General features: G+C 43.5%; 2 protein-coding genes across 2 annotated transcripts; one reads left to right on the top strand and one right to left on the bottom strand.

Moving 5' to 3' along the window:
* Nucleotides 1–201: 201 nt before the first annotated feature.
* On the top strand, nucleotides 202–4010 carry LOC109201853 (interferon a3). The gene is made up of 5 exons (XM_019357531.2): nucleotides 202–932; nucleotides 2332–2415; nucleotides 2505–2657; nucleotides 3573–3650; nucleotides 3729–4010. The coding sequence occupies exons 1-5, from the start codon at nucleotides 810–812 to the stop codon at nucleotides 3903–3905; spliced, it is 615 nt and encodes a 204-aa protein (XP_019213076.1). The 5' UTR covers nucleotides 202–809; the 3' UTR covers nucleotides 3906–4010.
* A 1106-nt stretch (nucleotides 4011–5116) lies between these two features.
* Nucleotides 5117–11202, bottom strand: LOC100695380 (bryoporin). Its single transcript, XM_005469191.3, has 4 exons — nucleotides 11077–11202; nucleotides 10632–10718; nucleotides 8555–8638; nucleotides 5117–5909 (listed from the first exon to the last, which is right to left on the bottom strand). Exons 1-4 carry the CDS (start codon nucleotides 11109–11111, stop codon nucleotides 5492–5494), a joined length of 624 nt encoding a protein of 207 aa, XP_005469248.1. The 5' UTR covers nucleotides 11112–11202; the 3' UTR covers nucleotides 5117–5491.
* Between the last annotated feature and the right edge of the window lie 9774 nt (nucleotides 11203–20976).

Genomic DNA, 20976 nt, shown 5'->3' with positions numbered 1-20976 from the left:
TAAAAAAAAACTCAAAAAGGAAAGCAGAAGGTTAACAACAGGAAGTGCAGAAACTCAAACATCGATTATAAAATACACAGACATCTATAAATCTTTATTTATAGGAAACACAGTGAACCGCACACAGAAACAGCTTTTATTGTGAAATGCTGCTGCTTCCTGTCAGTGTGGAAAATGAAAGCGAGGGAATTCCACCCAAACGCCGTCATTCCTCTACCAATACACAGCTGGTCGATCAATCAGTGATCGATCAGCCTGAGATCAATGAACTGATCACTGAACACACACATACGACCAATCACAGCTCACGAAGATGGACACTTCAAGACTTTCTAGGGTGCTTAAGAACATGCCAGGACATTTTAAAGTGAGGGTCCTTGAGAGGATTTCCAGGGTCTTTGAATATAAGAGCCCAAACACGCAGATTAAACACAAACTTGGATCCAAGACAAAAAAGCCTCTGATTTAGAAACAAATAAATAAATGAATTAATAAACGTTACAAATAATTGATACATTCAGTGCCCTCGGGACATTTGTAAATTACAGAGTGGGGACTTTTACCTGCAGACAGGTGTTAAAACCCGGCTCAGGTTCAGATCATAGCAGCTGAAGTTTCTGTGACAACATTTATCCTGATTACAGAGATGAGACTCTGAAAGTCCGCCCTTTCACAGCTTCTGTCTGAAAACTGAAACACGGAATTTTTGTACTGTTTTCTGTTTCCTGTTTGTAAAATAAAAGCCTGAACTCTGCTGCCAGCATGGACACGCACTGTCAGTCCTGCACAGCATCTTCATCGTCTTCATCATGGTCACCTGGACCGGCCTTCTCTTCGTTCTCTGTGGCGCCCTGACCTCTGCCCTCTGCTGTGATTGGCTCACACACTACAAACAACCGATGAAAGAAGCTCGGTGCTTCCTCACTCTCATGGTGAGTACAGCACTGACTCCAGGTCCTTAAACTGGTCTTTAAAACATTCCAGGACTCCTTAGACAGTTGAAAAGAGACAATTCCAGGGTCCTTTAAGAGTTTCCAGGATCCTTGAAGACATTCAGAGAGTGATGAAATTATCCCAGGATGTCATTAAAAACACTGGTTGGTTTTTAAAAACATGTTTCCAGGACTGCATAAACATATCGTGTGAATACATAAAGAGATTCTGTATAAGAGGATTTTCAGGGTTCTTGAATTTAAGAACTTAAGTGAGAGACTCTCAGTGATTCTTCAGGATGTGACACGTTTAGATACAATTCAATTTTATTAATACAGCTACAAATCACAACAACAGTCACTTCAAGGCACTTTACATTGTAAGGTAGACCCTACAATAATACATACAGAGACAAACCCAACAATCATATGACCCCCTATGAGCAAGCACTTTGGCGATAGTGGGAAAGAAAAACTCCCTTTTAACGGGAAGAAACCTCCGGCAGAACCAGGTTTAGGGAGGGGCGGGGCCATCTGCTGCGACCGGGTGGGGTCTAAACTAATGATTCGATGCAGAGAGGTCTATTAACACATAGTGAGTGAAGAAGAAACACCCAGTGCATCATGGGAATCCCCCGGCAGCCTACACCTACTGCAGCATAACTAAGGGAGGATTCAGGGTCACCTGGTCCAGCCCTAACTATATGCTTTAGCAAAAAGGAAAGTTTGAAGCCTAATCTTGAAAGTAGAGATAGTGTCTGTCTCCTGAATCCAAACTGGAAGCTGGTTCCACAGAAGAGGGGCCTGAAAACTGAAGGCTCTGCCTCCCATTCTACTTTTAAATACTCTAGGAACAACAAGTAGGCCTGCAGTGCGAGAGCGAAGTGCTCTAATAGGGTGATATGGTACTACAAGGTCATTAAGATAAGATGGGGCCTGATTATTTAAGACCTTGTATGTGAGGAGCAGGATTTTGAATACTGGATTTAACAGGAAGCCAATGAAGGGAAGCCAAAACAGGAGAAATCTGCTCTCTCTTTCTAGTCCCTGTCAGGACTCTTGCTGCAGCATTTTGGATTAACTGAAGGCTTTTCAGGGAGTTTTTAGGACATCCTGATAATAATGAATTACAGTAGTCCAGCCTGGAAGTAATAAATGCATGAACTAGTTTTTCAGCGTCACTCTGAGACAGGATATTTCTAATTTTAGAGATGATGCGTTTCTGTGCTGTGATGGGCTCTGAAACCTGACTGAAACTCTTCCAATAAGACATTCGTCTGCAGACGTGATGAATATTCAACACAAGGTTTACTGACAGCTAAAATGATGCACTCAGAGCCTGTAGGACATCTTGTAAACAGCACAGGTCACATGTTTAGCGTGTAGCTCTCTCTTTCAGGGCGATCAGCTGACTGAACAGCACCCTTCAGTTCATCCGGTTCGATTCCCAAAACATCTCTACAAGCAAATGAGAAACTCTGAAGTAGGTCACATGTTTACATCGATGACATCAAATCACTCTGCCAATCAGACGCCTGCAGCTCACCTGTCTCTCTCTCGCTCTCTCTCCAGGTGGAGTCAAAGCTGGTTTTCATCAGAGACAGTCTGCAGCTTATTTTCTGTCTGTATCGCCATGACAACCTATCAGCCGCTCCCTGGGGCGCCGACAAGACGGAGGGCTTCCTGACGGTCATCCACAGACAGATCACGGAACTGAGCGCGTGTGTGAGTGGACACGCCCACTTTACTGCTTTCAGCCTACTCACAGGAGCGAACTTAGGCTACGTTCACACTGCAGGTCTTAATGCTCAATTCCGATTTTTTGATCAAATCCGATTTTTTTGTCTGCTTGTTCACACTACAAATAAAATGCGACACCAAACGCGCTCTAGTGTGAACCCTCAAAGCGGCCCGCATGCGCAAAAGAAGATGTCACACACAACGCGCTCTGTTTAGACCCAGACCAAACAGTATTGTTTGACTGATGGCCCTTAATATAAAGACTTCGGACTTTACGTTTCCCATTTTTGCTTTAAGTTATTTTGTTATTTACATAATAATGTAAATAACCTAATAATGATCCTTATTGCTGTTTTAGAGGAGCGGTGCTTCAAAGGATAATCTGCAGATTTCTGTCAGAATCTGCAGATTATACAGTACAAATAAAATGTTCACGTTTCTCCAACGTTGTCTTCCCAACAGTTTCACTAACATCCACACTGGATGGCCAGGAAGCGTTCGCGATGTCTTCTCGGGCGCTGATAATTGGCGTCTGTCTTGTGTTAGTGACGTAAAAGACGGATTTAATGCGACATGACCGTTCACACAGCAGTCGCTTTCTAAAACATCGGATATGTATCGGATTCAGTACCACATACGAAAGTGACTCGGATTTGAAAATATCGGATTTGTGCCGTTCACACTGTCAGACCATGATCAGATATGGGTCGCATAGGGTCAAAGAAGTCGGATTTGATGTGCTTTCGCCTGCAGTGTGAACGTAGCCATACACCCACACCCACTCTCCTTCACCTCTTCCCAGAGCTTCCTCTTCACCAGTGCTTCACCTCCTTTCACCTCCTCCCACATCAGTGCTTCACCTCCTTTCAGAGCCTCAGTCTGAACTGTTTTTGTCTCCAGGTTTCGACCAACAGTCCAGCCAACAGCACACTGAGGAGCTACTACAGGACTCTGGCCAACAGTACTCTGTCTTGCTCTGTAAGTACAAGTACTGTAGTACTCAGTATATTACTGTGTGCTGTGACTGTGGTACTAACTGTAGTACTGTGTGTACAGGGCTGCAGTACTGCGTCGTGGCAGCTGCTCAGGAAGGAAACCAAACTGCGCCTGGATCAGCTGGAGCTGCTCGTTGCCTCCATCAGAGTTCCAGCTTCTGCCAGCAGGAGGCGCTCTGCAGCAACGCAACAGCAACAGCAACGCAACACTGACACAATATCTGAAGACTGTTTCTGATGTTCCTATCTCTATTTATTTATGTATTTATTCAGATTATTTATTTATTTATTTATTTATTTATTCATATAAACAAAGATCTTTTTTAAATAAAATGCAGTGAAAACTGGAGAATCTGCTGTGTGGCGTTTACTGACCTTCAGAAAATCACGTGACGCTGATGATGATAAATATGGGATCAGAGGGCAGCTCGTGGACAAATCAAGACACTGTCAATAGATATCAATAGCAAATAATATTCATCCATAATCCAGATTACTGAAGGTTTATTGTGCCAGGGAGGGGCAGAGCTGGTCCCACAACAGAGGATGGGCTCCATCTTCAGGAGATCACGCTCCATAGCCCTCCACGAGGAGGTGTATGGCAGTGCTGCTAGCAGAGCAGCTATCTGAGCGTGTGCGGGTGCTGCATGTCTTTGTGGACTTCGTGTCCCATTGGGTCACATACACGGCGTCCTGTCTGGAGTCTTAGCTTGGCTTGCAGATGGTGTGGTTCTGTTGACCTCCAGCTCACCATGGGTTTGTTTGTAGTTGAGAACCTGGTGGTGTGTTGAGGTAACTCTGAGCAGACGTGGCTAAAGTACAGACATTAAAAAAAACCCAAAAAACTCAACAACGTAGTGTAGCTGTGCAGAGCAGCGAGGAGTGCTCAGACCTACACTGGAGACACCAAACAGCTACAACATAGAAGAGCCACCTCCACAGGACAAGACTCACCTGTACATCTGCATCTAAAGGTCAAAGGTCACTCTTTGAGGATGCCAATGTTCACATGTTGGGCAGAGAAGACAGGTGGTGAACGACCATATTTGGACAGAGGGCGGGGCTTCCACACCAACTGTCTGCCATCTATAATCCAGTTTGAGACCCTTCCCAGATGCCTTAATGCCCACTCACATCCTGGACCATTTGACCTCAGTAAGTCACATGATAGGATGGGGCTAGGTTTCACAACATTGGCTGATAGTGACCCACAACTGTTTTCACACCTTGGCTCATGTGATTAGGCAGAGGATCAATAGTGGGTCAGCGACCCCCTTAGAAAAACTCTCATAGGGCTTAAAACCTTGGACTCTGCACCAGTTGCTCTGAGAACTGAAGAAGCTTCTCAGACCAAACGTCTTCAAAAAACTTAAAGAAGTCCCGATGCTTTTCTTCCCAAGCTCCTTAGACTGCTTTGTGATTGGTTATCGTAAGAAAACAGCTCAGACATTTAGTGCTCACTCAGCCTTTATTATCTCATCCAGATGTTCACAGCTGCACAGCTCTGTGGTTTCATCTCACTGGACCACAGGAATACAGTCACCATGACGATTTCTGAGTGACATCATCAACAGTAAAAATTAAGTTTGTGTCAAACAAAACAAAAAAACAGTTTAACATCAGGTTCAGACTATATCACAGACACACTACTGACCAATCACAGCTCACCATTTTTTTGATGTCATCAGGAAGTAGGGGCAGGGAAAGAAATCCAAATTTCAAATAAATGTTGAGATTTAATATTTGTTTGTGGATATAAAATGAGGAGAGAATCGAACTGACTGACTGACTTTATGGTGCACGCTGCAGGTGCCGCTCTGGGCCTCAGTTGTTGCAGATGGCGACCTTGAGGATGGGCTGGTAGGTGTCGGACATGGTGGCCCTGACAGTGATGTAGGCCCCCCTGTAGGTCAGACTCGGCCCCTTGGCTTTGCCCCTGACGAACTTTTGCTCCGACTTGTTGTACATCTCGTCGTAAAGGTGCTGGTCGCAGGCTTTGTCCATGTCAAAGACTCCTACCGCGTACCAGTTGGAGTAGAAGTTGAAGTCGTACGGCACCGAGAACATCACCGCGACTCTGCCGTTGAACTGCAGGGTGGACACGTGCTGGAGGTCGTAGGTGAAGACGGTCACAGAGCCACATGCTGTGTGAGGCTTCTTGGTGAAGAGGGCGTTGCCGTTCTCGTAGGGGCTGAGCGTGGGAGGCAGGGGTGAGCTGCAGGAGCCGCTCACAATGTGCATACTGGAGAAACAGAAAGACATCGCTGCCGTTACACACACCTCACACCTGCAACACACCTGAACAACCGGCAGAGACCTGCACCCACAAGCACCATCATGCTCAGAGACCATCCATCAGTGGTCCATTTAACCTCATCAGGGTTGCGGAGGGGCAGGAGCCTATCTGAGCTATCATAGGGCGAGAGGCGGGGCACACCTGGACAGGTCGCCAGTCTGTCGCAGGCCTGACACACTCACATTCACACCTGTGGATGATTTAGAGTTACCAGTTCACCTAACCCCACTGACTGCAGGTGTTTGGACTGTGGGAGGAAGCCAGCGTACCTGGAGAGAACCCACACAGACCCGGGTACAGAAAGACTCTGGTCCGATGGTGGAGTCAAACCGAGGACCTTCTTGTTGTGAGGCAACAATGTCTTCATATTGTGTACACACCTGAGAGGAGGATTGATTCTAAGGGCCAAACGCTGCAAAGACTCAAATCTAAAACGCTCAAACAGAGCAGGAGGACTTTTAGGCCGAGGTCTGAACCCTGTACACAACATCAAACATGGTGAAGGATTAATTAAAGAAACTTTATCAGGAGTTTACTGTTAACGAGCTTGAGTGGAGATCTGTCGGATGAACAGCAGCATCCAACTTCATCAGTGACCTCCAGCTCACATTAGCTGGTTTGCAGTGTGAAGGACCAGGCGGAGCATCCACTTTAGGTTGGAGACGGGTTTAAGACAGAAGGAAGTTAGGAAGGAAGGCTGACAGGAAGGAAGTTAGGAAGGAATGCAGACTGTACAGGCTGCAGTGATCTGTCTGTTGTGGTGAGGACAGAGCTGAGCAAGAAGCCTGTGATTTGCAGCTTGTTCTGCATTCCTGTCCTCACTGATGATCATGACCTGGAGGTAGTGATCGAACGGAGCCTCAAAGAGTCTCCTCCACAGACTCAGGACATGCTGGACAGATTGCATCCCTCCACTGGTTTGGGAAGGAGTATGGAACTGTTTTCCATATTTTAATTAGCCAATACTCAGACATTATTTAATGTATCTGACCCAAAATGGGAAATGGGTGGTGGGGCGGTGGGGAGAAGGGGTGATGCAGCAAAAGCTAAAAGCCAAAACTAAGGGGAAAAAAATCCATTCAGAAAACAGAAGCGTTTCTGGAAACACAATAACTTAATGGACCAGATGCGGAAGTGTGTTGGTGGATAATTTTTTTTAAAAATTGGGGGAAGACAAGTGCTGGGCTTTATTCTCACGGATCTATTGTCACATATTTATTCTCACTTATTTAAGTAGCGATACAAATTTTGAAGAACGTGGAAAAAGTTACTTTTGGTCAAATGTCGGCAAAGTGAGGTGACATTAGCGATGTCAGTACTTAATGCGGCTCAGGTTCCACTTACTTTTAAAGCCTTTACTTTAGAAGACTGACTTTAACCCTGCAGACAGATCACGATTTTATGGATAATTAACGGTAGTAATATATCCACAAACAGAACCAGCAAACAGAACAGAACAGGAGGACCATGCCACTGTGTGCCACTTTTACAGTCAAACATCTGGATGGATTAATGTTCATTCAGTTATTTTGCTGCTGAAGCTGGTTGTGTTGGTGGTGTCGAGTCAAACTGACGTTTGTTTTAAGGAGAAACGAGCAGACAGTTCACTCGTTAAGTTAAAAGAATGGTAGTTTATTCACAGGAGCCAGACATTTGGGCAGTGCACCAACTTAACCATGTCGTGGGTAAATTTAGCGCTCATATTATTTAGAACCACAGATAATGATACAAGAGCCACAAAGTAAGCTTTCAGACAAATGTAGTGGTGCCAGTACACGAAAAGAACAATATTTGTGTCTTTCATAGACAATGCATCCTTTTATACGGTGTAGGAGATATTTTTCTTTGTGATGAAGAAGTTATAAAGTGATATGAAATAGAAATAATGGCACCTCGATTGTTGGGTTTTCTCTGTATTAGTCTAGGGTCTGTACCTCACAGTATAAAGTGCCTTGATGTGACTGCTGTTGTGATTTGGATTGGTTTGGTCAAAAGGAAGTCTGAGGTTTGGTAAAGCAGGAAGGAATGTAGCTCAACAGAAAGATGGCAGCTTCCTGTCAGAGCTCTGATCTGACTCGTGTCACATCCTGTTTGACTCTGCTCTGACACTCCCAATTTACACAGTTTGATTTATACAGTGCAAATCACAACAACAGTCGCCTCAAGCACTTTGGCGACAGTGGGAAGGAAAACTCCCTTTTAACAGGAAATTTTCCTTCCCACTGTCCTTCCTTGACCCCTCATGTCCCAGCATGAGTCTGAAAGGCTCGTTCATGGGGTCCTGGGATCTCGTCAAACTTCACAATGCTTTAAAATCCTCACAGCTCTCTCAGGTCTTTCACCGCTAACCTGCCAGACATCCCAGAATATCATTCATGTGTGAACTGTAATTTAATCAATCAACAACTGTGCTTTTACTTTTTCTGCTTTTTTGAACATTCATGAATGAAAACAACAATAATTACATATATCTGGATTTAACCTCACAGAAACATCAAAGTGATTTTGTAATAACTGTCATGTAGCTGACGCAGGGAGTGCTGGTTAGTGATTTTATGCCCTCTCTGTGGCCGTGGAGCTGCAGGACTCACCGTGGGTTGCACAGGGTGAACGTCGTGGTCTTATTCTGGATCTCGATGCTGCACTGACGGTGAGTTGGGAGACTCATGATGAACCTGTGCAGAAGAGCAGAACACAGCGAGACAGAGGAAGTCCTTTCAATTTACTGGATGCTGGGTTGTTTGTGAGCTACCATCATCACAGAGGGACGGTTTCAGGGACGCAGTCCAGCCCTGTCCTCTGCTTCATATTGGCTCAGTCAGCATCACATGATCGGGTCACGCTTGAGGTGTTATTATGTTTCTCACTTTGTTATTTCCTGTTCGCTACCACACACCCACTTCCTGAGCTCACAGCTGCTGCTCACATAATGGAAATATTTAAATTATTATTACACCTGCAGCTCATCTCAGCCTCATTGCTGCCTCCTCTCTTTCCTGCCTTACTGAGGGGAGGACGGGCAGGTAACGTGAGCCACACCTGTGTCTGGGTAACCATGAAGACGAGTGATCATGTGACTACAGGAAAAGACGATATCTGGGAGTCACAGAGGCTTCGTGAGCCTGAGGCTTTACAGGATCGGCCTGTGTCAGGTTAACAGAGACACAGGACTTTAAAAGCACCAAAGTAAGGATGGCGTCCACGTTCCTGCAGGAGCGGCGAGCAGCTCCACACACACTGAGCGGAGGAATTTAACCTGATGCAAACAACTTTCCAGCCTGTGCGTCACACGTCAAACACGTCTCAGTGATATCAGGTCATTTTCAGCAACAGACAACTTTCCTCTAACTTTGATGTTTTCTTTATTGACCCGGGTAAAAACAGCGACATTAAAAATCAGTTTTGAAGAGAGACTGAGAGGGCAAGCATAACAACAGCTCTGTAAACTCATTATAATGCATGTTCAATAACACGCACTCATAGAGACACGTTATTTCATCTCCTTCATCAGTCTGAACAAACACAGACGAACATAGAAACACCGACGGTGACCATGTTCTCCACGTCCATGCCATGCACTCCACACACACACACACACACACACACACACACACACACACACACACACTTGTCTCACACTTGTGTCTGTGTGTGTGTACCATGTTTACATATCTTTGTGAGTACAGATAATTGGCATGCCATTATACTTGTGGGGACCAACAGTCACTCACGAATCCTCTTCTGTCTGCTTTGCTACTTTATGACACAACCACCCCTCCCCGTCACTTCCTGTTCCACCTCCTCTTTCACTGTGATGTTTTCACTGACTGACCTCTGTCTCTCAGCCTGGCAGCAGGTTTGAAACCGCTCTGACACAAGCTGACCGACGGTCAGAGCCACTGTGGGTCACAGGAGGCGTGTTCTTAGACCAAGTCAATGGTGCCCCCGACGCCATCATAGTCACCTGACTTTCCACCAGCACAACCACATTAATACTGAAGCTCTGATGAGTCTCAGTCAGAAGACAACATCTGTATCCAGCTGTGTGACAAGCAGAAACCAGTGGTGGTACTCTGATGTTTGATCACTCGTGCATTCCGGGTAAACTGTGAGTCTGAGCCCGATTTCTTCACTTCTGAGTTTAAAGGCATTTCACTGGAAATCTGAAGGAGTTCCACATGATGACATGACAAAGGCATTGTGTAACAGTGTGCTGGTGGGAGGAGCAGCTGCCTGGAGACAAGCCTGATCACAGCTGGAAACAATCAGAGCCCTCAAAGAGCTGTTAACCCCTCACTGACCAATCAGTCCCCTCACAGAGACGTTACTTCCGTTTTCCTGGGCTATTGAATACACGTTTGTTAAATGAAGGTTGTTTTGTTTTTGACATTTCATCAGTGCTTATCTAATCTGAATACAGGAGTTTGTATCGCTCTGCATCACAGTTTGTTTATCCTAAAAAGAGGTTAAAAATCCGAGTGTCAGATATGACCGAGTTATTGCTACAGCCGAACACACATCCACGGATTTGCTCCACCGAACCACCGACAGCAGGCAGGACTACACCACCCGCTCTGTCATACACTCTAACCTCACTGTTTCCAGTAAAATCAAAACCAGTTTGGACTCTGATCAATGCTGAAGCGGTGAAGGAGAAGCTTCACTTACTGGTTGCTGCTGCAGGTCTTCGCTGAAGTTCGTTTCAGTCTCTGAGCTGCTGCTGCTGCTGCTGCTCTGATGGTCAGGCGTGGCTTCCTGAGGAAATCAGAGCCAACAGAGAAACGTCTCCAACGGAGAGAAAATAGAAAAAAAATGACTTTATTTTACATTCACTGATCTAATCTGAAGAGTGTAACCTGAAAACCTCAAACGTGTCAAAGTGAAACTCTAAAATTAACGCTAAAAAACACTTCTGAACAAACAACCAGACTCGGAGAAACCCTGACACGTTTCCTGAACACAGTCGAGAACTAGAGGATCGTTCTGGCTTATTCAGCATGATGATAAGTTTAAGTCAGGACAACTCGAACCTGTACGAGCTCGCGTGTGGCGTAAACTCACTCAGATCATAAACGTCCTCAGCTCGGAGTAAAGCTTTCTTTAACACACAGACCTGAGCCTCAGCTGCACTCCTCGCCTGTGTCCCATACACCACACACGTACCCCTCCCTCACCACCCAAAACAGTTAGACTCCTTCAGTCTGCAGAGTTTTTTTTAATGTGCTGGAATTTTATACGCATGTTGTTTTTGTGACTTTCCAGCTTCCTCCCATCAGAGCTGCGAGTATCCACCCCTCATATACACACACACACACACACACTGTGAGTGTGTATTCATGTGTTTGTGGGGACCAAAAATTTTGAGTTTACTATACTTGTGGAGACCAAGGTACTTTTGAGACTCAAAATGTGGTTTTAGTGACAGAGTTACAATTGGTTATGTGTAGGTTTAGGGCAGGGGTCTGCAACCTTTAACACCCAAAGAGCCACTTTGACCCGGTTTCCATGTAAAAGAAAACACTATGAGCCACAAATACTTTTTGACATCTAAAATGAAGATAACACTGTATATATTGTTTTTTTTACCTTTATGCTTTTGTGAAACAACTACAGTGTGTTGCTTATGAAATCCATGAAGTGCTACAGAGAAAATTACATTTTATTTCTGTAATTAACATATTTTTATCTCTTAAAGAAATATAACAAAAGGAAAGACACCCAGCTGAACTAAAATGATCCATGTAGCAAACAAAGACTGTTGTCAGCCGCCACCCTTATATCGCCTTTGGGCTGTTGGAGCCTTGACCTGACTCTTAAAAAATAATTTGAAAAAAAAGCTCTATGCTGCTGAAAAATGAAAAATAGATATTTGCAAATTCTGCCTAAATATGTATTTTACCTGGTTAATGTGTGCAGTGGGGCGTGGTCTGCAGTGCCGCTGCAGGGGAGTCGGACGCACCTTAGCGGCACCCGCAATCACGCCTAGCCGCCTTAAAGCCTGTGTTCTCTCTGCTCTTGTGTTGTCGGGCTGTGAGCTGAAAAGCTACAGCCGGCTGTATGCGTACAGCAACCGTGTGTGAAAAGTGGTCAATAAAAAGATGCTGAAAAGCAGCGGGTCTGCCGTGGTATGTTTACAGTGGAACTTCTGCTCCTGAACCTCTGCGCACAGCGTCTGCAAATCGGGGCTATACGAAGTCACTTTCATCTTTACGCAGGACTGTAAGCTGTCATCTGTCAGGCGTGAGTGGTGTTTGTTTTTAACATAGTTCACAGTGGAGAACAGCTGCTGACATAATGTGGATCGGAAGATCCATAATTGGCATATCTGGGGTTGAAAGTCTCGATAAATGCATGGCGTTTCGGCGGGTACACCGGCTTCCGCGAGTGTGACGCTTATTTTGAGCGATGAAAAATAATAAAATTATTTTAATTTTTATATTTCAATATCACAATAATCTCCCAAATTAGAACTACAAGTTAAAAAAAGAACTACACACAAATAAAATGCACTTCAGCTAAATACTTCTAATTTATTTTCCCAAACCACCCGGAGCCGCACTATAAGGACTAAAGAGCCGCATGCGGCTCCGGAGCCGCGGGTTGCCGACCCCTGGTTTAGGGTAAAGGTCAGGGTTAGGGTAAGGGGCCAGGGAAAGCGTTATGTCAATAACATGTCCTCATAAGATATGAATACTGACGACATCTGTGTGTGTGTGTGTGTGTGTCAGGGGGTACGCTGTACTTTCTGCCTGTAGAGGTCTGATCTTCACGTTCCCACTATGATAGTTGAGATAACAGAGGAAACATCTGTGTGGGGGCGGAGCCTGAGCTACTGCGTGATGTTGTTTTCCCAGAATTAGGGTCAGGGTGGAGCTTACATGAAGTCTGTGGGTGGGGTTTCTTTTTCACAACTGAACTTGTGCAGACAGCGATGAAGCTGCTGCCGAGTATGCTCCAGAACTCACCTGTCTGATGAGGTCATCTCTCAGGTACTCCTTATTCTGTTTGTGGCTTAAAGAAGATTTGATGAGAAGCAGATTGTAAAACAGGGATTCACTGTTTTTTTAAAGGGCTGTAAAATGCTTTCTATCTACTCTATTCTATTCATTTGCAACAATATGTTTATTGAGTTTTTAGAACACACAAAGTACAAGTCAAATACATCATATAGAGAAATATGAAAGAATATTTATCAAGGAAAAAGCAAAAAAAAAAAAAACCCCGGATGGACTACACAAAGTGTCATTCCACCTTATCCCTCACGGTTACTTATATCACGTTATGTCTCTCCAAATTATGTGACTCCAGGTTCTCCGGACAGACCATATGTCATGTAGCCAATGCCCCAGTTTTGGTCTATCAATTTTTCTCCAATATAATGCAATCAGGCATTTAGCATGTAAGAGGCACATATTTATGAGGGTCCTGATTTCTTTTTGAATTGTAGGAGTTGGCGGATAAATTCCTGATAAAAATAATTTGGGGTCTGGATTTAGAGTTATATTTAACATACTATTTATTGGTAAAGTTAACTCCCTCCAGAACTTCTGTATCTCCAGTGTCCGGCAGCCTCGCCTCTTCAGTGCGCCCTAGTGATGTGTCGGTTGCAAACGAAACGGCTCTTAGAGCTGGCTCTTTGAAGTGAACAACGCGAGCCGGCTCCTTATTGGGGGCCGTGGGGTTTTTCTTCTTTATCTCACCCTCTCTCTCGCACTTTTTTTCCGCTTCACTCCGCACGCGAGCCTTGTGCTTTGCGCTGGGCAGAGGGGGGAGGGGCAGTAGTTACACTCGCAGTAGCACAGGAACAGAGCGGGAGGGAGAGAGAGAGAAAGAGAGCCAGGGACAACAACGTCACATTAGAAAGGTATAGTAATCACATACAAACTCCAAAACACGTACCAAACACAACAGAAGTGCTCCAGGATGCTAAGCGCAGTGTTGAGCTTTTGTTACCTAGTGGCTACACAAGCCAGGAAGTACCAACGACTGGATTTGGTGTGTGGTAGTAACAGGTAAATGAACTTTTTTTTAAATTATTTGAATATATATGAGTGTTTGTGTATAGATACTGATCACATCAGTAAGGGTTAAAAGCTACAGTCAGCGGGATGTCTGGCTGATCTATTGAGGGAAGTGACGTAGAGCGTAGAAGGCCGCACATGCTTACAAAACACATATATCATGTTATTCATCATTATCCTTTATTCATTTATACTCTTTTTATTAAGCTTTGAGTAGTGGCATTTGATTAGAACATTTATTATATGTATGGTTTCAGTTAGGTTATTGCACACATGAAGAGTTGGCCTCTGTCCTTATAGACAGAGTGAATGCTGAGGTCGAGGCACACACACAAGCAGCAGTTAAATTCATGTAGAGGGGAGAGTTCAAATATTTAAATAATAGTTTGCAAGGCCTTGTAGCTGTTTGATTATGCTAGAGACTGTTTGTTCCAGGGGATAAGCAGAGTTAGAAGATTACTGGGAAGGATCTGGCCTCGGGAAGAAAAAGATGTTCTTTTAATGTGTTAAAAGTTGTCAACATTGACTGTATTGTACCTACTTTACGCATGAGGGGGCGTTCCAATACCCTGATGTTCATAAAAACTATTGTTGTGTGGTTTTCGGTGAGAGATCTGGTGCTGTCTGCGTACAGTGTCCCATCTCCCACACGTGTGCATTAAAATCATCGCTTGATTTGACCCGGCCGGACCAGTGTTGTTATTTTGGTTTTCCTCCTGTATCCATCCCCAATATTTTGAACCCGTGACAGTAGCTCTGTTTTGGAAGTTCAGTTAATGCTAGAAATGTGTTTTGGAGTTTGTACGTGCTTTCTCACTAGGGGCCACCATATATATTTATATATAAACATGTATAAATAAAACCACGTTTTTTGTTTTTTTTTTACATTAGTAATTCCTTTTGTGCATAATTTTATATTGTTGTTAATAATAAATTAATTAAAGCAACAAAACAACCTGAAGAGCCGGTTGGGAGCCAAAGAGCCGGGTCATTTTAGTGAACCGAGCCGAAATGGCCGGTTCTCTAAGAAGAGCCGGAAATCCCATCACTCTGTCAGTGCGCCCCAGGGCAGCTGTGGCTACAATGTAGCTTGCCATCACCAGTGTGCGAATGGGTGAATGACTGAATGTAGTTGATAGGTTTGTAGCTTAAACCTATTCGCTGGAACGTTGAAGACAATTTAATTATACAGCAAAGCAAGATACGAGTAGGCAAAGTTCTTTATGTTTCTCGTGCACGGGAGAGAACTGGACAAACGCCGTTCCTTCGCTTCACCCCAGTTTCTCTCGTCTACTCCCCTGTAACACTGCTCTTTTATTGAGGTTACATGAATATACATAGGTTCATTAACATATAACGTCTTACATAGGTATACATGTGAACAAAGAATACCTTGTGTGTGTGTGTGTGTGTGTGTGTGTGTGTGTGTGTGTGGGGTCAGAGTGTGACCCCATAAATGACTTCCCTAAACCTGCTGGTCTGGAAGTCCAGCAGTTCATCTAAACAAAGTTCATCCCTTAGACTTAACCAGGTACAGAGTAGGTGTCCTCCTATACCATATATCAGTAAGAGCAGATATAACCTCTCTCCTGACCTTAAGTTGTGTGTGCATGCCAGAACACCCTGGGAGGCACACAGAGTCTCCACAGACTACTAAGGATCAAACCTCTACCAACATGACATTGATTATAAAACTCTAAGCATATATGAGTAGATATTTCTAAGCATAAATGACAATCCACTATATAAACCTGACTGTAGTGTAAAGCACTTTGGGGTCCTTAGGGACTAAGTAAAGCGCTATACAAATATAGCCATTTACCATTTAGTTGTGGTAAGCCAATCACATGACCACTTCAAGATGACAAAGCAACAAGGTGATATATACCAGTTTTTAAATTGTGTTGATAACCAGAGTCATGATAAACAATATATACGCAAACATCACGTTTACTGTCTAAGGACAGCACTAGCAAGCACTCTCTGCTTATGACCCAAAAAATAACAAACACCCCTTGTGTTGGTGGAAAAATGTACCATGTCGATCAATCAAAAACTGATATGGCAACATGACATTTGGATGTTTAGGAAGAGGGGGAAGTTTTAGTTTAGGAGTGATGGCCAGAGAGAGAGAGAGAGAGAGAGAGAGAGAGAGAGAGAGACACCAGAAAAAGAGAGAGAGCGAGTTTTCAGATGTGGGAGATTTGTGACGTTTAGCGTGTTTGGAGTGTGTAGTTAATGTGTTGTCTTGTGTAGTGTAGAGGATAGTATGGTGTTGTGTGTCAGAGCAATGAGGCGATTGCTGAATGAAAACAGGAGAGGGATACACCTGCTGCTGTCAGACCTGCAGGTATCAGCATAGCTTGGCTGGCCATCGGGCATGGTGATTTTTCGTTTTTATGGGCCGACGTTTTTTTGTTTGTTTTTTGTTGGTTTTTTTGTTGGTTTTTTTGTAACTGTATAAACAATGAAAGGTGGTGGATTGGCCAGTTGGTCATGATCGACTCCGGGCTGGACCAATTACAGCCAATGAGGTCAAACTTCAAAGTTCCGTATTTAGGTGTAAAGGAATGCGATTTGTCCCGAACTTCAGCAAAAATTTAAAAAAAAAAGACACAAAGCTGGAGTTATTCTGTGTCTTTACGCTGCACAGCTGCCTCTTCTTCTCTCATTCTCTCCCCCTCCCTCTCCTGTTGCTACTTCAATCATGAAACTGATCAATGATCAGCTGATCGGCTTTTCTCTCTTGTTTGTTTATCACCCACTTTGCGCCAGAAAGACGAAACCAGCGGATGTCGCACTAAAAAACAGCAGCACGTTTAAGCTTGGTCAGCTGTTGTTAGAATTAATTTAATATTACTTTCTAGTATCAGCTGATGTTTGCTGGAGCCACAGCTGTAAAGGTGCTGGTCAGCACACAGTCAACACAGTTTCCCTCTCACCAGATATGGAAACTAGTGATGCGCGAATCATGAACGAATCGTTCAATACTCGAGAATCACTTTACTGACTCATGAATCATGATTCACAAGCCCAACTGACTCACTGACTCATCCCTGTTGCTATTAGCAGCAATATATCTAGCTTATAATTAAAATTGTGGAGAAAAACACAACATCCAGTATCATAACAAAAACATTTCTGCTCTGAAATGGAAGAAAAAACCCTGAGTAGAAGCTCACATCAAGACAATAGCTCCTCCAGTAGCATCGCTCTGCTAACATGCTAACAGCACATTTGAGCTACTTACCCCCTCCCTTCCTGTGCTGAATCGTAGGGTAAGCGAATCACTCAGGACTAGGGCTGGGTATCATCACTGATTTCTAGAATCGATTCAATTCCGATTCACAAGGTCCCGAATCGATTCAATCCACGATTCGATTTAATTCGATTCGATTCAATTCGATTTAAATCTGGGAAATTTTGACAGTCAGAAATATTATAATTCAGATCAGTCGTTGGGTCTGTTCCCACAAACCCCGCTAATTCTAGAGACTTATTCATCATGAATGAAAACAAGACAGTCAGCGATCGATCGATTACTTGCGCAAGGGAGGCCTCCTCTGTGTCCAGCACGAAAATGACCCCAAATCCGGCCTCCTCTCGCTGCCTTTTATTGAGAGACAGTTCACACAAAACACAGCAAAGCAACGCCCACATGGTTCTAAGACATTGTATGTATATGTGTGAACTTCTGTATTCAATTCAATTCAATTCAATTCAATTTTATTTATATAGCGCCAAATCACAACAAAAGTCGCCTCAAGGCGCTTTATATTGTACAGTAGATAGCACAATAATAAATACAGAGAAAAACCCAACAATCATATGACCCCCTATGAGCAAGCACTTTGGCGACAGTGGGAAGGAAAAACTCCCTTTTAACAGGAAGAAACCTCCGGCAGAACCAGGCTCAGGGAGGGGCGGCCATCTGCTGCGACCGGTTGGGGTGAAAGAAGGAAAACAGGATGAAAGACATGCTGTGGAAGAGAGACAGAGATTAATAACAGATATGATTCGATGCAGAGAGGTCTATTAGCACATAGTGAGTGAGAAAGGTGACTGGAAGGGAAAAACTCAATGCATCATGGGAATCCCCGGCAGCCTACGTCTATTGCAGCATAACTAAGGGAGGATTCAGGGTCACCTGGTCCAGCCCTAACTATATGCTTTAGCAAAAAGGAAAGTTTTAAGCCTAATCTTGAAAGTAGAGATAGTGTCTGTCTCCCGAATCCAAACTGGAAGTTGGTTCCACAGAAGAGGGGCCTGAAAACTGAAGGCTCTGCCTCCCATTCTACTTTTAAATACTCTAGGAACAACAAGTAGGCCTGCAGTGCAAGAGCGAAGTGCTCTAATAGGGTGATATGGTACTACAAGGTCATTAAGATAAGATGGGGCCTGATTATTTAAGACCTTGTATGTGAGGAGCAGGATTTTGAAATCAATTCTGGATTTAACAGGAAGCCAATGAAGGGAAGCCAAAACAGGAGAAATATGCTCTCTCTTTCTAGTCCCTGTCAGTACTCTTGCTGCAGCATTTTGGATTAGCTGAAGGCTTCTCAGCGAGTTTTTAGGACTTCCTGATAATAGTGAATTACAGTAGTCCAGCCTGGAAGTAATAAATGCATGAACTAGTTTTTCAGCATCACTCTGAGACAGGATATTTCTAATTTTAGAGATGTTGCGCAAATGGAAGAAAGCAGTCTTACATATTTGTTTAATATGTGCATTGAAGGACATGTCCTGGTCAAAAATGACTCCAAGGTTTCTCACAGTGTTACTGGAGGCCAAGGTAATGCCATCCAGAGTAAGAATCTGCTTAGATACCATATTTCTAAGATTTTCAGGGCCGAGTACAATAACCTCAGTTTTATCTGAATTAAGAAGCAGAAAGTTAGCGGCCATCCAGGTCTTTATGTCTTTAAGACATTCCTGCAGTTTAACTAATTGGTGTGTGTTACCTGGCTTCATGGATAGATAGAGCTGCGTGTCATCTGCATAGCAGTGAAAATTTATGCTATGTCTTCTAATGATGTTGCCTAGGGGACGCATGTATAATGTAAATAGAATTGGTCCTAGCACTGAACCCTGTGGAACACCATAATTGACCTTAGTGTCTGAAGAGGACTCTCCATTTACATGTACAAACTGGAGTCTATTAGATAGATATGATACAAACCACTGCAGTGCAGTACCTGTAATACCTACAGCATGTTCTAATCGCTCTAATAGGATATTATGGTCAACAGTATCGAACGCAGCACTGAGGTCTAGCAGGACAAGCACAGAGATGAGTCCACTGTCAGAGGCCATAAGAAGATCATTTGTAACCTTCACTAAAGCTGTTTCTGTGCTGTGATGAGCTCTGAAACCTGACTGAAACTCTTCAAATAAGCCATTCCTCTGCAGATGATCTGTTAGCTGTTTGACAACTACTCTTTCAAGGATTTTTGATATGAAAGGAAGGTTGGAGATTGGCCTATAATTAGCTAAGACAGCTGGGTCTAGAGATGGCTTTTTAAGTAAAGGTTTAACTACAGCCAGCTTGAAGGCCTGTGGTACATAGCCGATTATTAGAGATAGGTTGATCATATTTAAGATCGAAGAATTAATTAATGGCAGGACTTCTTTGAGCAGTTTTGTAGGAATGGGGTCTAAAAGACACGTTGATGGTTTGGAGGAATTAATTATTGAAGTTAACTCAGAAAGATCAATTGGAGAAAAAGAGTCTAACTTAACATCGATGGTACTAAGAGTAGCTGTAGATAATATTACATCTGTGGGATGATTATTGGTAATTTTTTCTCTAATGATAAAAATTTTATTTGTGAAGAAGTTCATGAAGTCATTACTAGTTAACGTTAAAGGGATGGTTGGCTCAGTAGAGCTCTGACTTTTTGTCAGCCTGGCTACAGTGCTGAAGAGAAACCTGGGGTTGTTCTTATTTTCTTCAATCAGTGACGAATAGTAAGATGTTCTGGCTTTGCGGAGGGCTTTCTTATAAAGCAGCAAACTATTTCTCCAGGCTAAATGATGATCCTCTAAATTTGTGACACGCCATTTCCTCTCCAGCTTATATATGTATGTTATGTATATAAGTAAGAGTGTGTGTGTGTGTGTGTGTGTGTGTGTGTGTGTGTGTGTGTGAGACCTCCTGCTGACCAAAGGGTCGTAAAAGCAGGAAGCTTACAACAGAAGAAACAGATCTTTCAGATAGGATGTATCTACAATAAAACCTCCCCCAATACAAAGTGGTTAGAGGTGCTCAGGATCAAAGGAATAGCTTTGATAATACTGCTTGAACTAAGACTGTACAAATTTAAGAAACACAATGGCAACATTCAACAATTAGACCTAACATTTCCCCCCTTTTTGTCATTGTATTTACTTAAATTTCAACTTATGCACCCTTTGTTTGGACAGTGACAGTGTAGATTTCATTCATACACAACTCCTCTTCATTCACCTTCTATCGATGCAAAAGTTCACAGTTAATACATGTAAGCAGTTAACCTGCTTCTCATTGATCTCATACACAGTAAACTACATCCTACACGTAAGCAAATCAGTGTCAACAGTCCAAAAACAGGAATTAATATTTTCAAAAGAAGATGCCACCAAGGACCAGACATTAACCAAGCTCTCCAGCCTTGTGGTGCATCTATTCCTGTCGTGCGATTCATCATGTATTCCTGCAAGTAAACAACTGAATGTAACAGTCAAACAAGAAGAATCAACATTCTCAAAAATCATATGTCACTACAATCCAACTGTATACAGACATAGACATTCAAACACATCAGTTGACTTTATCGTTTGTCCATGTGGCTCTCAGCTAACTTCAAAGCTGTAGCCTGGTCAACACCCTTCTTTATGACTCCTATCAACCCCCCGAATCTTCTCACTATAGGCATCCTGTGGGGGTTAGAGTCAACTGGTAAATTACCCGCATTTACAACTTCTCCTGTCCTGTTGTCACCACAGGAAAACCT

This window comes from Oreochromis niloticus, linkage group LG4 (assembly GCF_001858045.2).
Source record: "Oreochromis niloticus isolate F11D_XX linkage group LG4, O_niloticus_UMD_NMBU, whole genome shotgun sequence".
Classification (NCBI taxonomy): Eukaryota; Metazoa; Chordata; class Actinopteri; order Cichliformes; family Cichlidae; genus Oreochromis; species Oreochromis niloticus.
Note: the sequence above shows the minus strand (reverse complement) of the source record. Positions and strands in the feature narration are given on the sequence as shown.